Source organism: Ambystoma mexicanum, chromosome 1q (assembly GCF_040938575.1).
Source record: "Ambystoma mexicanum isolate Mex_15411 chromosome 1q, UKY_AmexF1_1, whole genome shotgun sequence".
NCBI classification, from domain to species: Eukaryota; Metazoa; Chordata; class Amphibia; order Caudata; family Ambystomatidae; genus Ambystoma; species Ambystoma mexicanum.
Genome location: NC_090922.1, coordinates 998149147 through 998169042, shown reverse-complemented (window position 1 = coordinate 998169042; position 19896 = coordinate 998149147). Strand labels below are relative to the sequence as shown.

The following is a 19896-nucleotide window of genomic DNA, read 5'->3' as shown; positions in this document are numbered from 1 at the left end:
CCCCGAAAAGGCATTCAATAGAGTTGAATGGTCCTTTTTTATTTCAGACCATGGAATGCATGGGGATGGGAGCAGGGTTTCTCCAAAATGTGCGTGCAATTTACCACACTCAACAAATCAGATTAGCAAAAAACAGGGCTCTCTTGCAATATTGCTATAAAACGGGGAACTAAACAAGGATGCCCCCCTGTCACTTTTATTGTATGCCATCTATTTAGAACCTTTGTTGGCTCGGCTTCGGGACTTAGATCATGTTAGAGGTATAGCAACGGCAGGTGAAGAAGACAAAACAATGGCGTTCGCAGACGACATGCTTATAGCGTTAGAGCCGGAATGATCATTACCCTCATTGATGGCGGAACTGCACAATTGTGTTGCAGTATCTGGGTGGAAAATAAATGGATCCAAAAATCGAATATCCTGAATGCGTCGATGATCCCTGAGATTTTGGAACGCCTGTGAATCTCAACCCAGCTGTCCCTAGCAGAGAATGACATTACATACCTAGGAGTAGTCCTAACAAAAATGTGAGAACAATTGTATGGGGTCAACTATCCACAATTACTTACTAGTGTGAAAACAGACCTACAGAGATGGAACTCACTTGCGACATCCTGGTTAGGGAAACTGATGGTAGTTAAAATGGTGCTTCTGCCAAGAATACTATATTATTTCCAAGCACTCCTGTTCCAAGTACCCAAATCCTTCTTTAGCTCACTTATTTGATTTTGATTTTTGATTTTGATTAATTTCTTAGGCGCACCAGCACCAGGCAGATAACTGCATTTGGGCGCAGATGTTAACTAAAGGGTTGAACATATCACTGTGGCAAGTCTGAAGTAACGACAACCCTAAGAAAGAAATTTAAGAAATTAACTTATGAAACTTATAACGGCGTGCAAATGGCGAAACAAACTGCCCAGAGTAGCAATGACTACTCGCACGGCTCTGAGGAATCAGGGTGCCCTGGGTTTTCCACACTTCCATAGGTACTGCAAAGCTGCGCAACTCCGGGTCATAAAGGAATGGATCATGGGGGTGGATCTTAAGATATGGGCACTGCAGAATAGGGCGTTCGCTGGCTCACCCCTCTCAGGCCTACTTTGGCTAGATCCGAATCATAGACCCCACCGCCCCCATTCCCCCCCCACCCAACGGTAAAGTTGAGTAAAATTGTGGGTCGGGTAGTCGAGGTCTGGGATTTTGCAATTAAAGAAGAGGTACTGTCTACTTCCCTTTCCCCAGTTCTCCCGTTGTTTCGTAATATGGAGTTTCCCCCAGGAATTGGAACATGGAGCTTTCACAGCCTGGACAGAGGTGAGTGTTTGAAAAGAAAACAAGATATGTTTCAGGGCCAGCATCTCAGAACTTTAGAGCACTGCAAAAGACGATTTGGGGGTCGGGGAGGAGGAACGATTCCGCTATAGCCAACCATGGCACTGGCTAATGAGCCCAAAGATTAGAGCAGCGGCTATGCAGCAATTGACACCTTTCGAAAATTATATCACGACCCACACAGGCTTGAGAAAGTTAATCTCAAACCTATACAAATTACTAAATGATGGCACATTAGTACAATGGAACTGTATTAAAAAATGGGAGGCTGTATTGTGCTATGCCGTACCTGAGACAACAATGGGAACATGTATGGGGAATAATTCCTAAATGTACTCGCTCCATTCAAATGAGTGAAATGTGGTACAAAATGATGTTTCAATGGCATTACACTCCCGAGCAACTTCATATAATGTGCTCCACGGTATCCGATTTATGATGGAGGGGTTGCAAAACCAAGGCGGATTGGAGACACATCTGGTGGGATTGCCCAGTCATCAGACCGCACTGGGATGAGGTGCAGGAATACATGGGTGGGATATTCCCTGACATTGGAGAAGCAGAAACAGGGGTGCAGTTTTGTGGATGATGGGTCCCGACACAGAAATCATTCTCAAAGAGACAGAAACCCAGTTTCATGACTCTAATAGGGGTGTAGCTAGTAGTGGCACAAAAGTGGAAACAAAGACCAGGGCCAATAAACCTGGACTAGCTGCAGACATTGACCTTTATCTCAGAGGAATAGGCGACCCATCCGGTCCAAAGGGACCAAGCCTTTTTTTAAGCGGAACTGGGAGGATGTCCTGGGATATCTTCAAAATGACTATATGCTTCAATGGTTCCCGCATAGAATATGGATTTTGTACATTATTTGATTGATTTGAGGAGAATGAATGCGATTGACCAAATTATGCAGGCCCTCTGGCAGCAGAGGGAGGTTGGGGGGGGGGGGGTCAGGTGGGGGGGATAAATTGTATTTGTTTTGTAATGAAAACCAATAAAAGAAATAAACAATGTAAAAAATAAAAAGAAAGAGAAAAGCTCTCTCCCTCTACTCTAAGAGGGGTTTCCCTACCTCAACTAAAATACTAAAGATTCGGACAGGATGTCTGTGTAAATCAAGATTCCACTGTCCTGTGGCGAGACCTTGTGGCATGGGGAAGGCAGCCGCTACGTGACACTGGGGGAGGCATTATATGGGAGGATCACTTGGGGGGAGACCATCTCCAGAGGGATGGTGGTGATATCAGAGGATGAGACATGGTATACCCTTTCCCCTTGAAGGATGAATGCCCCATTTGCAGCATTCTAATGGCCTATTGTGCTTCGTCCCCTGCCCACTTAAAGGAGAGTGCTGAATCTCGCTCATTCCAATCTACAGACCGACTTTCAAACATGTACTTGTCCTCAAAGTCTAATAGAAACATTCCTCCGATATTTTTGTGCAAGTTAACCAACAAGGACTACTGTTCCCAGAAACACCTTGACGAAGAAGAGGAGTGGATTAATGCAGAGCAGGAGAAGGCCCAAGCAACACCAACGCTCTAGTTGTTGGAAGCATACACCTTTTCCCGGGACATGTAAAACAGGACTGCCAGAAACCATTCTAGACTGCTGATGGGAGCAGGTTGCTCCTCTCTGTGTGACTGACTGGTGGAGAGAGATGGTGGAGCCAACCGGCTCAAGTGCTGAGAAAAAGAAAGCGGAACAAGGAAGAATATTTGTGGGAGGAACGCCAGAAGCCAGTGCAGGAATCCTGGGCATGCGGCTGTAGAAAAAAGCAGCGAAACTTACAAGAGACCCATTGCGAAGCAGAGAAGCCCAGCTGGAACCACAGGATGCAGTGATGTGGAAAGCCGAGTTGCGCAAGGAAGAAATCACCCGAAGACTTATCGGGAGGATGCAAGAAGGTCAAAGAACACCGCGAAGAACCGGCGAGTCCATGCTGGGACGAAGGGAACACTGGGGCGTATAGGCAAGCACACTGCATGCAAGTAATTGAACAAAATAGAACCGAGAAAGAAAGAAAAACTTTTATTAAGTCCAAAAGAGAGAAAGTGAAAGTGCATAGTTTAAAGAGGGAACCTTTGAAGTTTGTCCATATGTACGAAATATACATATAAGAAACTACAACAAGTCAGCATATAACGGACAAAGTGAACTAGCCAATAAGGCTAAAGTGGTAAATTACCAAGAGTGAAAGTGTGAGCAAAACACAAACAAGGCAATACGCCATGGACAGAATGAATTAGCCAGAAGGGCTAATTGTCAAGAGTGGAAGTACAGAGAAGTGTGAGAATACAAGAAGTCCTGGCAGGAGAGTATACCAGGCAATTACACATGTGCGAATCCAAGAGAAAAGAGAAACCCTGGCAGGAGAGTACACCAGGTATCGTAACAACTCAGAGGACATTATGTACGTTTTTTTCATTTTTCAGAAAACACTGATAAAATCCAGGGGAAGGGAGACAACCTTGGAATGAGGTGCAATATCCTTGAAAGACTTTGTTGGGAGTTACTTACTGCTTTGCCCATTTGAACATTTCTAAAACACGGAAGGCCACAGACATTAACCTTTTCACTTTAGAATTCATTTCCTTAGAACGTGAGGGTCAGAACAGTACTTTGAACACAGCACAGTTTTGATTTGGACATTCTGAAAAGGAAAGATCCTTAGTTGTGTGGTAGGGTAACACCTCTATTGTGGGGACATCAAGGCATTTTCACAACCCCTTTTAAATTTATCAATAAAAGTCTTTACACAAAACCATGTCTAACTTGTGTCCGAGTTTCATTCCCGACTACTCACAAAGTTCCAGTTCAAACCTCAATATTCTAGATCGCCCATAGTGGTTTCTTCACTATTGGGTTCCTGGGGAATGCCTCCCTTCTCCAGGTATCTTGCTCTCAGTTTTTCTGTTTTTTCACAATGCCAGGCGGAACGACTACTTTTGCCAGGCTTTTTCTCAGTCTTATTTCACAGTTCACAACACCAGGTGGAATGTTTCCATTCCCCTGGCCTCTTTCTAGGATTTGTACACTTCTCCCAAACGTAGACTTGGCTTCCAGTTTTGTGGGTGCTGCACCCAGGGGCGTAGTGCTTCACACTTTCGCACAGTCTTTTTCACAGGCTATTTTCTCAGCCCTTCTTCCCAGGGTAACTCCACCCTTCGTATCTGGAACCTCTAGCCTCACTTCTGCCCCACTGGCTGACCCGTGCTGTCCCCTACCTTCAGGGATCATTGCTGTGGGCTCTGCTGGAGTGCCTACTGCCAACTTAATTCCAGCCACTGCAGCTCTACAGCTGTAGGTTCCCTCTGGGCTGCTACCAACGCGGACCACACGGTCACTCTTCCACCGTCCAGTAAGTCATCTGCTTTCCAGTAGGGAGAAAGGCCTTTCCACTTCCGACCTTCAGGAGACGCTTCGCCTTCTCGCCTCGCAGCCCGTTCTGCCTTGATTCTCTCTGCTGCACCATCAAATTGCTTGTGGCTCCTCCAGGGCAGGCTGCACTTCCTCTCCCGCTTTCCCTCTTCTGTTTTGAATGTGACTTAACTAATAGGAATTCAGGAACCACTAGAATGTTCACCAGTGGTTTCAGAAGTGTTTTTCTTGCTTCCACATTGCCTCCGCGTATCAATACATGTCCTATAGTCCTCTGTTGGGTAGACTAGCTCTTCCTCATCCCAGTACTTATGATTTTGGCTACATGACACGCGTACATGGGGTTACAAGGCAAGGGGCACAGGTGGGGGATGTGAGTAGAGACTATCGCGTTCTCCCTGGATAGTCAACCCTGTTCCCACAAGATCCTCCCATTGAGTCGGGTAACAGCCTCAGCTCCATGGCCTCATGGGAAGTGGCTCCCACTCTGGTAGAAGTGGCAACATCCATGTATTCATCAAAGCTTCACTTCAAAACCCTTTGCATCGCCCACTCTTCCTTCCACAAAGGATGCTCAGAAAATATATAAAGAAGTTGGAGCTGGGATCTCCTTCTCGGTCATAAAAACCAACCTATGGAACACTGGACCCAGATGACAATGCACTTTTATAGATTACATGACTTTCTGGAAATCCCTAAAAACCTGTATGTTCATTAGCCCACAGTAAAGGAACGGGCACTGAGACTTCAGCTAGAGCTGGAATTTGAATCGGGTCAGTCTCACCCACATGCCTCCAACAATAAAACAGTAGCTCACACCTTCCCCAGCAGTGATGCAGAGAGCACCACATTTACAATTCCACCACACATACACCCCACAACCTCTAGATGACCACTCGCTTTTCAGATCTTGCTAGTAATAGTTAAGCAGGCTATCAATACCCGGGTCTACCGTATAGATCACACACACACACACACACACACACACACACACACAAAATTGGGTAATTCTGATCTTCACTCATCAACACTTCAGGATTTTTAAATAGCGCGCTCCGTTTCCCTCTGGTACCAATTCTCCCATACTACCTATGAAAAGCTCCAGCTGGAGAATTCTGTCCACCAAGATGGAAAAGGGGCAAAAAGATGACCTGATGCAAACAGAAGTTATCTAAAACTGTAAGCAGCGGTACACATTTCAGGTCTGTAGTTGGTAGCCATGCATACAACATTACTCGGCCCTTCAGTTGTCCACATGCATACAGCACTGCTTTTTTTTTTTTTACTTGCCAAGAGTCAATTATCACCTGCAAATGACGACTGCACATTTTGGGGCCTGCTTTAGGGGGTGAAGAAAAACGCAACCACCCATAGCAAAATCTTATCTGCATGGAAAACTGCAAAGGGCCGTTTACCAAGTTACTCTTCCAAGACAGGAGGTCAAGGTCACCGGCTCAGAGGATTTCTTCATAAGTGAATGCAAAATCAAATTAAAAGTCAGACTGAAAAGCAGGACCCATAACAGGTTTATAAAACTTAACCTATTGACATGTCAATTAATTGCATTATTCTGTAAAGAAAGAAATACATTGCCCTCTGTTCAAATATGATGCATTCGTCACCAAATCATGTTGGCTATGTTCAATCACTCTGCCGTTAGCCAAACGGGACATAAATGATAATCTTGATGAGTGATACAGCATAAGGAGTTTTATTCTCAACTATAGCCAAATCATAAAACTGCATCTAAATCTATATCGTTTCCGGGTCAAATCGTTCCTGGCTGCACACACAATCTATTTATTGGGTCCAGAAATACTATTGAGAGCATAAACTAGCAACCAGGCACTCGTGGTACAGTGGGGTGAAGATGCAACCCATTCTCCTCCAAGTAAGAGCCACAGAAGTATATAGACGCCAAATTAAATTCACCAACAAATTTGCCTGACCAACTCAGAAGGATCACTTCACCCATAGAATTCTGACTCTATTGCATCCAAGATATTGATGACTGATCCTTCACGCTTTTTAAAAATGTGATTTTATTGAATTTGTTTTGCAACAAAGTTCAAAGAACAACATGAACAGAGTTACAGAAAAATGAATTAATGCGATTGTTACAAATTTGATATCTAATTTCGGGGAATTATAAAGAGACTTGCGAGAGTTCCATGCAGTAATGGTGAAATGAGATGGCTTCTTTGCCAGTTGTGCTCTGTATATCTGTACTTTACATCACGACCAAAACTTTAATAGCACAATTCCCTTCCCTTTCTCCTCCCCTTCCCTTCTCCCCCCTCGGACCCCACACATCACGGGACTCTTAAGTAAAACGGGTTCTTGGTTAAGCGCTGTCTATCTTGTCGGCCTATTTGCAGACTCAGCTGCCCAATATTAGTAAAGTTTCTGCTACCAATCTGTCCTATTTAGCCCTGGTTCATGAGCTCTGTGGTGCTTTTCGAGTTCTGTCGGGTGATTGTTCACCTTAACTTGTGTAAACTCTTTTTTTAAACAATTATTCTTGAAGAAGGACAAAGACATCTCGAGCATCCTCCCTATTCAACTCGGTCATGTATTTTGTAAATAGATTTGCAGCACAGAGCAGAGCAGACGAGGCACTACATATTGCAATTACTGATCAGTATACACGCATAAATGTACTGCAATTATGGATATGTTATACTCTGTTGCATTTGAATTATACATAGCAACACGTTTTCTCATCACATTGAATAAGTTATTATCTACGATGCTGTTATACGTGTCTTCACAGCCCTATGAAAGTGAAGATACAAAATGAAACATATTTCAAGCGCACATACACGCAAACACTTAGCACACATGTAGCCCTTCTTAACAGTATTGAAATGTATTATTGGATGCGGTGTTAGAAATTGCTAGTGCCCTCTTATTGCAACTTAAGGGGACTGATCCCATTGCAGTGATAATAGGAAAACCACAGGACATTGTTTAATTCCAAGCTAAACACATGTGTATGCTATGTGAATTAGTGCGAATCACTGCCATCATAAGGGCACACAAGGAAGCACAGGCTAGCGCATAAACCGTACTCAATACGAAATATGAAGCCGTGACTGACAGTCACAAGGATGCCATCTTGTGGGCCTAATGGAAACTAGATGCACTGGGTCATGACAGTTTTTGAGAAACCCTTATTTCTGTTCAGTACCTTGTCAATTTGTGGGGGCTCCCAATGGAGAGGTTTGAGGTTCAGCCAAGAAATGGAAACATGTTGCTGTGCATCCTATGTTAATGTTGAGCACCTTTCGCCCCTCTTGGACCGAAGCAAGTAACGGAAAATAAAGTGCCCATTGGGCAGTTATTTGTCATTTGGCAAACAGAACCATAGAAAAGCATAGAATGACACAAAGATTGCTTAGAGATGGAGAGAAAGGCATACACAAAGGGGTTTACAGGAGCAGAGCAAAAGCTGTATGGCAAGTCAGACTCGGAAGACGTACAAGGGGTCATGTTTGCTATGTGAAATGTGTTACACCAAAGCAAATAAGGCATGTCCCCAATTTGTAAGGAGTTCTTAACCCTATCTCAAAGGAAAATAAAGGGTGCTCGTCAGGATGTCTTGCAACCAAAATTCAGTTCGGAGTCCACACTTTGTCTAGCAAAAATGTAACCAGAATAGTCAATGGGGGATTTTCTTTCACTATAGATGCGGGGGCTCGTTTCTGCCCCCCCACCCCAAATGTATCTGCCTTTTCGCAAACCACGTGCCTTCTTATACAGTTAAAAAAATAAAACAAATCTGTATCTCGTCTTCCACCCAATCTTCCAGTCTCTTGTTTCTGTCCCTCAGCCACTCTCACACTTTGGCTGGTCTCCTCATGGCCCTCCCTGTCCCCCGTAACAAATGTTTACCTGGTTTGCTGTAGCGGTATTCTAAGGAAGGGGAGGTCCCCTCAGCTGGCGCGGCACAGCACAGCACAGCACTGAACTCACGCTCGGTTCAGCAGTTTTCTGCCAGTGTTCGACTGTTCATTTTCTTTGGTTTCCCACTGGGGGATCAGCGGCATAACATGCCTCCTGCGTTGGACTGCCTCCAGTCTCTACCTGCCATGAGGACATCTATTCTGGGGTTGACACCACAGGAGGTCGTTCACCAGCGGCTCATTCCTTGGGACTTCTGCCTGCGACTGAGTCCGCAGGACTTCCTTCACCTGCAACTGGCTCAGCTGGAGTCGCCCCCCTCCCCTCGTTATTCCTCTTCCAGCGTCTTTCTGATTCAAGATTAGACAGCTTGTTGATTCTCTGCTCTGGTTCATGCAGGCAGGGATTCTCAAAAAGTTAGAAAGCACACCAGCCATTCCAAAAGGGCCTTGCACATTGCTCTGCTCAATCCCCAAACAGCCAACATACAAATGGGGGTCTGTACTTGAGGCAGGAGGAAAAAGCCTGCTTGGGAATACCTTGTCCTCCAAGGACAGGGGGGGGGGGGGGTCACCCATAGAGGGATCCTGCTTTTGCTTTCCATGTCCACTAAGGGGCGTTTAGTGCAGCAGGCTCACCTCCCAGTTCCAAAGAGGGTGGCTTCCCATTGGGAAGAAGGGATTAATTCCTTGAATTTGTCACAACTTCCAGCAGGTAGAGGTGCAGTTGGAAGACGCAACAGCAGGAGAGGCTTGGGCAAACATGACTTGCCTGGATCCTTGTACCTTTTTCCCCTTACAGCTTGCCCCTTTTTTACATGAGCAGAAACACAGACTGACATGGGTCCCAGCAAGTATAAGAGTTTTAAAGCCTTTTGGGTTGGTCTAGCAAACGTGACTGACGTATTTATATAGACTCTTGATTAAGCAGTTTGCCAGTCCTATTAAATATACATTTGGATACAAATTAGCAAACATTGTGCCTTGACATTGTGTGCATCACACAGACATATTCCTAAGAACATGCTACCAAGTACACTTCATTTTAAAGACATGTACAGTACTGTTTGAACAAGTAACAATATGTATTTGCAAGTTGAATACTTTCAGAAGTAAGAGATTCACATGGTAATGCTAGCTGTTCAACACCACAGACTGTTTTGGTTAATTGTGAAATGTAGTAGTTGTGAAATGACACTAAAGACACAATGGTATTAGTGCAACAGGCGATGGAGCTTATTCTACAAGGAAATGATTCCGAACAAGAGGGAGTGCTTAAAATGTGTGTATAACAGCTAACCGTTACTTTTTTAAATAAAATGATGAACAGTATAAAAACAAAGTATATTTCATATTGTATACTTGCCAGCTAAAGTACTGATAAGACATAGAACATTCATGCCATATATGTTTGTGTGACACGCATAGTCAGATTTGTCTATTGTTCAGGCGTCGACTTGACACCGTCAGAAAACTTGCTCTGTAACTGAAACCTCTGGTAAACAGACCAGTAGCAAGTCACCCCATTCCTAGCGTGCTAGGAGAAGGGGGGCAGGGGAGCTTAAAAACACCCATGTGCGTTCACTCAACAACAATGCAACAGAGCCTAGATGGTTCAATACTGAGCAGAACAGCCCACAACAACCCACACACAGGACTACTAAGTGAATTCTAAAATATGATATTTAAAATTTAGAAACCAAGATAAAGCTAGCCTTAGCTTGAAGCCAGACAAAAAGGCACAAACCAGTGGTCTAGCATTAGCCTAGAAATCTCTAGTAAACGCCACATGGGTAACAGGGACGCTGAAACGGGTGACCATAATTCAGAAAGGGGAGGGTTCTGTAATGTATCATACCAGAGACCAATTCCTTCCTCTACATCGCAGGAAGGAGAAAGTACATCTTCCCAATTCTTCTTCTCTGTTCCACCACCCTTCCTCCGCCTGGTTTCTTGGTTCCTCAGCTCCACCTGACCTGACCTCACCTCACCTGAACTTCCGCTCTCCAGGTTCGATTCTTAGAGGATTTCTATACCCCTCCCTTTCCTGGTTGATTTCCTCTCGCGATTCGTTACTTTGATCGCATGTTTATTGGGGCCAAACTACCTCTCAGGTTACAACGAAGTTTGATCAACAGCACTGGGAAGGTTTAAAAACCCTTAGTAGCCTTGCCCACTTTTCGTGCTTAGCGGGTAATACAGTCTATGTGATATGGGCTTATGGAGGTCTGCTGCCGGCTCAGAGGTGTGGCATGTCTGGGATTAAAGATAAACTGTTTCGCTGGACCAGCGCAGAGGACCTTTTTCTTCAGCAGAGCCAGTGGTTTTCCGGTATGCGGCGAGTCCCTTCCCCCCTTGACTGCCTTCTGGGGCAGTCCTGCAGAGAGAACTATGGCCAGAATGGGGTGCATGAACCATTGGGTCACAGATAGTGATACCTAGTGCCTGCAACATGGCACAAACGGGAGCAGAGACAGGGGCCTTAACTACCACACCCCACCCCACCCCATCTCTGGGGCGGTTTTAAACAGCTGTTTTAAGGAAAAGGGGCATTAGTTACAAATAATGAAAAAAACCTATTTATCTATTTTAACAAAGATTTGTTAACTAACATATTCAAATACAAGTTAAAAAAGATAGTATCAATAGATTGGCATGAAGATGTAGAACCTACTCTAAAGAAAAACTAAAATCCTCCAGTCCAGCTTGCAACACTCAACAAGAGCTACATTAAAAGATAAGCTGACGATTTTAATTCAACCAAACTCAAAGTGACGTGTGCTGTACTTCCAAAACTTTTCTTTCCACTGTGTTCCACAGGGCAAATATAGCTCTATGATTGTGTGGCAATAGAACATCAAGTAATATTAAAAGATATGCATGCATAGTTCCAATATTTCCCATTAAGGAAAATAGGTTACTGTATTGCAATAACCCGATTTAAATGTAGACCAAATATATTTCAAAGGTGTTTAATATGTCAAACCCATATTGGTATAAGTGGTAACTGCTGGCTGTTTATACAAATAAAGCAAAACAGCTAGAACAGCTTAAAAAGCATCAATCCTTACCTGTACATAGCAGTCCTTGAATTGGCTGGTTCTGGTAGCATCAGATGCAGATCCCAGTTTCCTTTCTAAAAACACTTCTTTGCTACATGAATAACACCAGATCCGCAGGGTTGTAAGATTCACAGTAAGAGCATGTTTTGTGTCCTTAAAGAAGAAATACAATTTAGTTGGAAGCCCAAGTTATTACATTTTATATATCTGTATAAAGAAAACAGATCTAGTTAAGATTTCAAATTTGCAAAGACACACAATGTACGTCTGAAAAGGACTAGTCCTAATAGAGCTGGCCATTTAGACCAAAGAGAAATGAAAAAACTTGCTTCATGATCTGCAAAAAGAAGGTTGGAAATTAACTTCAGTAAGGTTTACCTTAAAAGTAACAGGACGAGATCCAAGATGGTAGCCAGGAGGAGAGCAACGTACACAAAACGCTCTCACCCTCCCCATCCCACGCCCCCACCACAGAAAAACAGTGAATGATGCTTTAAAGCCCTACCCAGGCGACAAAATCATTCCGATAGAAAAGCGTGAACACTGGCAAGACATGACCTGACAAAGAACCATTTACAGCAACGTGGTGCGAGGTCTGGAGAGAGCAGGGGGGAGCTGGAGAGAAGTCGAGCCCCAGGGGATATCCAGCTGGCTAGGCACGGGGCAAAAAAGGGAGAAGCAAGGAGGCAGCACACTCCTCTCCCCCGGATGAAGGAGGGGCATTGCGACGCAGAAAAACACCAGGGCGGCAGGGAGCAGCCTTGAAAATAAGCCCCGGGGCATTAGGAGTGAGTGGCTTCACCCGAGGCAAATATCGCCGGCGGAGCAACAGTGGAGGCCTGGACAGTGGGAGCAGGCACACAAGCTCGGTGCAGATCTCAAGGTGAGGAGCGGGAGTGTGCGCCTAGGGGAAACTGCTAATGCCTCCAGCGCAGGTGCAGTGGTGGCCCCTGAGATGGCTCTAACTGGAGATTGGAGAAGAAACCCCCCCCCCCCCCCCGGCCACTTCGGGGGAGGGGGGTGTGCGATCACCAGACCTGGGAAGTCAATCCTCCAGAAATGAATGGTACAACAGGGAAATGTCAGACATTGGGCCCTCATCTCGAGGCCTGAATAGAGCGGAGGGGGCCTGTACAGCTGGGAGCCCACTCTGAATAGGTGGGCTGATGGAAGCAACAAGGTAAGGGCCCCACAAGGAATCTGGGAGAATGGGCCATGGCTTCAGGGCCTTAAGGAGTGGGGTCTGGAGGGTCCAATGAGGCTTGGTCAGGCAGGCCCTGTGCCGTCTGGATGGTGAGAAGCATCCAGGCCTTAAGATCTACAAGGGTAGAAGTGAGAGGAGCGAAGGAGACCCGGGGATCCCGCAGTGGTGGAAGAGCAGCGAGTAATCTGAGCCGGGTCAGCTTGAAGGGGGTTGGGGGGGAGGCAGGGTATCCACCTCCGCTGGAACCCAGGAGTTGGGACGTCTCAGGCCAACTAAGATCAGAGACTCTAGATCACATTCCAGACCCAAAGTGGCAAAGGAGGACAAGATGTCCAAAAATAGAGGGAAAGACTGTCAAAAGGATCATAGAAGCCCCAAGAGTGCAACATTCAGAAATTGTGGAGGAGAGACATAGAAACATCACTGGAGAGTGATCAAAGCCCAGAAAAGTCGGACAACGAGGGGTCCCAAAAGGCAGTAGATCTAAACCAGGCAGTGTCCTAAAACATCCTCAAGCAGTTCTTCCCAGACTTCAGGGACAAGATTGTAGGGACAGTGAAAAGACAAAGGGACAAGACGCGGGAAGACCTGGCCTCTGCGTTACACAAAATGAAAGGAGACATGAATAAGATAGAGGAAATTAATAGTTACTCAACGCAGTGACTAAAGTACTCTTAGTCCATAGGCCCCTTGCCTCCATACTGTATGGGCATCCCTCGCTATGGATGGGAGACAGAACCTTTTTGACCAGAAAAAATACACCTTCCCCTTTCAATTAATAGGCACGTGGGGGCACGGCCCTGGGAGCATGCACACTCCTCAGTCCCCATTGAAGCGTTGACAATATTTAACATTGCCTAATGACACCACTATTATTAGGGGCGAGGATGGTGGGACGTATGGAGGAAAGGGGACTATGGACTAAGAACTTTAGTTACTGCGGTGAGGAACTATTAATTGCTCTTACGTCCCATCCCCTTTCCTCCATACTGCCTGGCGATTACAACTGAATGTAGCCCCAGTGTGGAGCTGCCCCCTCTTAAGAAAACAAGTTCATTAGAACCGCCTGTCCGAAAGCCGCATCTGATTTAGAGCTGGCGTCCAAACAGTAGTGCTTACAGGTGGCCACCCTGCTGATGACCTGCCACGGGACCTGTCGCTGGAAGGCGACAGCCGTGGCCTTGGCTCTGACAGCGTGGGCGTGCATGTTAGCTGGAAGTGGTTTGTGCTGCCCCTCGTAGGCCCCCTTGATAGCCGAAACCATCCACTTTGCTACAGAGGCCTTGGATGCCTGATAACCGAGCATTGACCCCCACCCCCCCCCCCCGAGACCCCCAAAGGTGACAAACAGGGTGTCCAATTTGCAGATAGAATTTCAGAGCGCGTCTGACATCCAGACAGTGCAAGATCCTCCAAACCTCGCCCGTAGGATCGGCAAAAAACGTAGGCAAGACTATCTCCTCGTTCAGATGGAAAGCAGAGACTACCTTAGGTAGGAACGAGGGGTGCATTCTCAAGCCCACCTTATGCTTGTGAAAAGTAGTATAGGGTTCTTCTGACTCCACCAGAGCCTGGATCTCACCGACTCTGTGAGCAGAGGTGAAACCCTCCAACAGAGCTGTTTTAATGGTGACCAGCCTGATGCCCGCGGACGCCATTGGCTCGAACGGTTTGTGCGCCAAGGCGCCCAACACTACATTGAGGTCCCACATGGGGTGTGGTTTCTTGATGGGCGGGTAGAGCCTGGTGAGGACCGCCAAATGCCATTGGACCACCGGGTTGGAAGAGAAGACCTCCTCCTCCGAGATTCTGTAGGCACCTATGGCTGCCAAATAGGTGCAGCATGTGTCCACCTGCACGCCTGAGTGAGCAAGTTGTGCAGAGAAGGAGAGCACGTCATCCAACATGTACATAGGGGGGGGGGGTTCAATCTCTTAAGAGTCCACCCAGTGACAGAACCTAGTCCATTTAACTCTTGAACTGCCTCCTAGTAGCCTTGCACCTAGCGCCCGGAATAATGTCTAGGTTAGCCTGTGACAGGTTCAGGTGCTTCATTGTGACCTGCTCAGGAACCACGCTGCTCATTTTTGCAGAGAAGGGTGGATGACGCTGCCCCCCTGCTGCACCAGAAGATGAACTGGGCCCATCTGCAGTTGAATGGGTGGCATGTCCGAGAGGTTGAGAAGCTCAGAGAACCAGTCTCGCCGGCCACCACGGAGCTATCAGAATGATGCTGAGGTGACATAATTCCTATATCTTGCAGATCACCCTGTGGACCAGGGGTGTGGGAGGGAAGGCATAGGCTGTCATGCCGTTGCAATGTATCTGGAAAGCGTCGCCCAAAGAGCCAGAGCCCTGCCCCTACCAGGACACAAACTGCTGCCACTTCTTGTTGTCCCAGGAGGCAAAGAGATACACCTGAGGATGCCCCCATCTGCTGAAGATCTCTATCACCACCAGATTGTTCAATTGCCACTTAGAATTGTCCCAGTCTGCCCGCTTCCAGGTTGAACTCCCCTGGAAGGTGAATGGCTGTCAGGCAGATGTTCTCCAGGGCCCATTCCCACATGCTGATCACAAGTATGCACAGTGGAGGGCACCTGGTACCACCCTGCCTGGTGACATAGTACATGCTGGAGGAGTTGTCCGTCTGGATGAGGACGACCTTGCCCCCAATGAGCGGAAGGAACGCTTTGAGAGCTAGCCAGATGGATTTCAGCTCCAGCCAGTTGATATGAGACCCCTGCAAGGGCCAGACTCCATGGACACTAGTTGACCAAAGTGGAAGGCTTGCCCGTCTGCAGGTTGCAGTCCCTGGGCCACCATGTGAGGTTCGGGTGGAGAGTAGGTGGAATGCTAATAAGCTCAGCTTGGGAGCCTCTCTCCTGATTCCACGAGGCTGCGAAGTGCAGCTGTAATCTCCTCATCTTGAGCCTCATGTGGGGAATGGCCAGTGGGACGGCTGCCATGATACCTAAGGTCACTTCTCGGGTGAGGAAGTGAGCAGTGGCCCTCTTGATGGCTGTGATCTTGTCCTTCGAGGGGGAAAACTCTCTCAGAGCTTCTGTCCCATATGAGGCCCAGAAAGGTCAGGCTCTGCGTAGGCTACAGCTGAGATTTCTTGAGATTGATCGAAAATTCCAGCTCGTAGAGTGTGATCATAAGGGCGTGGGAAGTATGATGAACCACCGCCGTCCAGGTACGAGTTTACATGGTGGCCCAGGGGAGGGCTGCCACTGCATTCATGACCCTGGTAAATACCCTGAGGGCTGAATTGAGGCCGAAGGGTAGCACCTTGTATTGGAAATGGCAGCCCATGATCCTGAATCACGGAAAGGAGCGATGCGGCTGCCAAATCGGGCCATGTAGGTACGAGTCCATCAGATCCAGGGAGCACATCCAGTCTCCCCTGCACAATGTCTCCGCAATCCATCTTGGATTTTTGAAGAGGGAGGGAGAGTTTGCGGGTGAAGAGGTCCAGCGCAACTCTTTTGTATGGCGGAAATCCTGGCGTAGAAGCCCAATCTTCGCTGGTAGGCTGGGACTTCTTCCACTGCCTGGCTCCCGACGAGTGATCGAATTTCTGCCAACAGAGTTGCTGTCCCAATCTGTGGGAGAGGAGGGGAGAAAGGAGGAGAGGAAGAGATCGGAAGCGTTACCCTGCGGATACTACAGATAGGATCCAGGAGTCCGCAAACTTCTGATGACAGAACTGTGCGTGAAGGGCAATCCTGCCCCCCACCGGAGACACATGGACCCGAAGGGGCAAGTCATGCCTTCTTTCCCTCCGAGGGTGTTGCAGAGGAGGAGCTCTGAAAAAAGACCTTGCTTACCCCCCTTTTGTTGTGTGCGCTGGTGCGGACTGAGAACGGTCAGGCTGTCTGGACCTCTATTCTTGGAAGCCCTGGAACCCGCCGAACGCCCGCCCCTTGTCGGAGCGTTAATGCATGGGTGTCCACCTTGGGCGTGGCTTTCCAAAGGATAGATAAAGACTTTGCAGTTTGTGAACTGTTTTTTCTTTTTATCTAGATCTTAATCAGTGGTGGAGTGAAAGAGGTGAACACCCTAGAATGGAAGGTCCACTATGCGTTCTTGGACGTGTGGGTTGAATTTAGTAGCCCGAAGTCAGGCATTCCTTCTCATGTCCGTGGTGATGCATATGGCACGGCCAGAGATGTCAATGTGGCCCACAATGGACTCCATGATGTCCAGTGCCACCAGTTTACCCTCCACCAGTCCCGTCTTGAAACGTGCCTGGCTCTGCACTGAATGTTCCGGAAGGAAGTCAGCCATTTCCCACCAAAGCCTCTGGTTAAGTGCTGCCACCAATGGGGTGCGGACGTTTTGCAAATTGAGCAGAATGTCCTCTCAGAGAGACCTTATAGATACCCCTCACCCAACCCAAACCCCTCTATGACTATGTTGCTGCTGATACGGCAGGCAAGCAGCTCAATGCTCAGAGCAAACAGTATTGGGGACAGCGGACAGTCCTGCCTCGTGCCCGTTTATTGCTAGTCTAGACGACAGTCGCCTATTAACACAGAGGGAGGTCAACTGGTCCCGATAGATGGCCATAAGCCATTTGATGAACCCGGGGACAAATCCAAACAGTCCTTAAACCCTCCGGAGGTATCCACAGTCCGCACTGTCAAAGGACTTGTGGGCATCCAGCGCAATTATCCCTACATTCACCCCAGAAAGCTGCCCCACCTCCAGAAGATTAAGATCCCGCCTCACATTATCATGGGTGCTGCATCCCGTGATGAACCCTACTTGATCCCTATCTGTAATTCTGGGGAGAACCTCCATCATGCTTCGGGCCAGAACCTTGGAAAACAGTTGGGAGTCTATATTGATAAGTGTGATAGGAATCGCATAGAGTAGGGTCCTGCCCCAAATTGGGAATCAAAACAGTTGTGCAGATGAACAAGTTACTTACCCCTGGTAACATTCTTTTGATTGGATGCTACTCCCACGTATTCCTCATCTCATGATAAATCAGAAGCAGCAAAGCTTGAGAGATGTTATTTTTTTCCGACAGGCCGCTGTATGTAGTGTCGTTGAGTCGATGTCCCTCGAGGGCCTCAGTTAACCGTCATCATGACCATAAATCGTGCATGCAAGACCGTAGGCTCTCAGAAAGCGTAGAGTGTAATAACACGTACATTGTAAGGGTGGGGTAGACTGGGAGGGGCAATGAGGAATACGTGGGAGGAACATTCAGTCGAAAAGACAGTTACCAGGGGCAAGCAACTTGTTCTTCGATTGGATTGTGTCTTCCCACGTATTCCTCATCTTATGATAGACTCCCAAAGCAGTAATAATTTGGAGGTGGGAGTACCAACTAGTTTGATTTGATTTAATCATGGACCGAATGGAGGACGGCTTTTGCAAAAAGTCCTCCTTGACTGGAGGAAGCATCCAGACAGTGTTTTACAAATGTATGGATAGACGACCAAGTGGCCGCTGAACAGCTATCGTTTATCGGGACACACTTTTGAAGAGCCGGAGAGGTTGCCATGCCCCTTGTGGAATGAGCCTTTAGACCTTTCGGCAGGTCTTTGCCCACTAGTCTGTAGCATTTTCCAATAGCCAGGATAATCCATCTGGATATTGTTTGGTAACCGCAATGCCCAATTTGGGACCGTATATCCAATACAAAGTTGATAAATCTGGCGAAATTTAGCCATCCTGGATATATAAAAAATGTAAAGCCCTTTTTGGGTCTAGTCTATGTAGCCTTTCCTCCTCCTTTCCTGGATGAGGAGGTGGGTAGAATGTTGGCAAGGTAATTTTCTGTGACAAGTGGAAGTCAGAGACTACCTTCGGCAAAAAAAGGTTTTACTCTGAGAGTGACTGTCTTTATAGAAAATAGTATGAGGTGGTTTGCAAGAAAGCCTGTGACTTGCTTACCCTGTGGGATGATGTTATTGCAATAAGATAAGCAACACAATCTTTAATGTCAAGAGCCTTAAAGGGCATGAATGTAAAGGCTCAAATTGAATACATGTCAAAGACTTTAATACAAGATTGAGGTCTCAAACAGGCACATTGAAAGAAAATGGTGGGTATACATTAGTAAGGCCCTTCAAAAATTGGACAATCAAAAGGCATCTTAAAATATGAATCCTCCTCGGAGGAGCCCTCGAAAATGAAACGCGCTGCCAGGTAGCCCTTAATGGTTCCAATCTGGAGCCCCAGATTGGCTAAGAGTAACAGAAAGAAGAGCACCATAGGCGTGTCACATAGAAATTGATCCACATGCTTATGCTTTCACCAGTTGCTGAAGTTATTCCAACGGCACAAAGATTTAGTTGCTGGCCTTCTGGCCGAACGCAAAATCTCCATTACGTCATCCCGGAGGTCCCAATCCTTGCATCTCAGCCTTTCAGAAACCATGTGTGAAAGCCGAGTTTATTGACCTCTGGATGGAGAACTCCACCCCCCCTCTTGCGAGAGAAGATCCTCTTTGTGGAAGACGTATTGGAGGGCAGATGCAAAAGTCCAGAAGATCCGAGTACCACGTCCTCCTGACCCAATCCGGAGCAATTAGGATCATGGATTTCCTGACCTTTCACAACCTCTTGATCGTGTGAGGAATGAGGGGGACTGGAGGAAACGTACAGGAGTGAAAATCCCAGTCCACCACCAATGCCTCTCCTAGAGCTCTTGATGGAAATTCCCCTGGAGCAATACTGTTCACACTTATGGATGACACCGGTCGCGAATAGATCCACTTGAGGACTTCCCCAAAGGGTGAAGATCTCTTGAAGGACTTCCTGAGCTAGTTCCCACGAGTGGGAGACTGTGCTCTGCCTGCTCAGAGCGTCCGCCACTGTGTTCTGCTCTCCGGCTAGGTGAACTGCTGACAGATTCCTTCTTGTATTGCCCAGAACCAGAGTCCATTGCCTCTGCACAGTGGTAGTGACTCTACACCACCTCTCGTGTTGAGGTAGGACATAGACACTGTGTTGTCCGTCATCAGGACATTCTTTGCCCATACAGAGGG

General features: G+C 47.0%; 1 protein-coding gene across 2 annotated transcripts in view; it reads right to left on the bottom strand.

Moving 5' to 3' along the window:
• The window catches only part of USP33 (ubiquitin specific peptidase 33), a 1143586-nt gene that overhangs the window by 1004423 nt on the left and 119267 nt on the right, over nucleotides 1-19896 (bottom strand). For both annotated transcript variants that reach the window (XM_069641664.1, XM_069641665.1), the window contains exon 5: nucleotides 11693-11836. In XM_069641664.1, the coding sequence (XP_069497765.1) occupies nucleotides 11693-11836 (144 nt within the window). The remainder of the gene's footprint in view (nucleotides 1-11692; nucleotides 11837-19896) is intronic.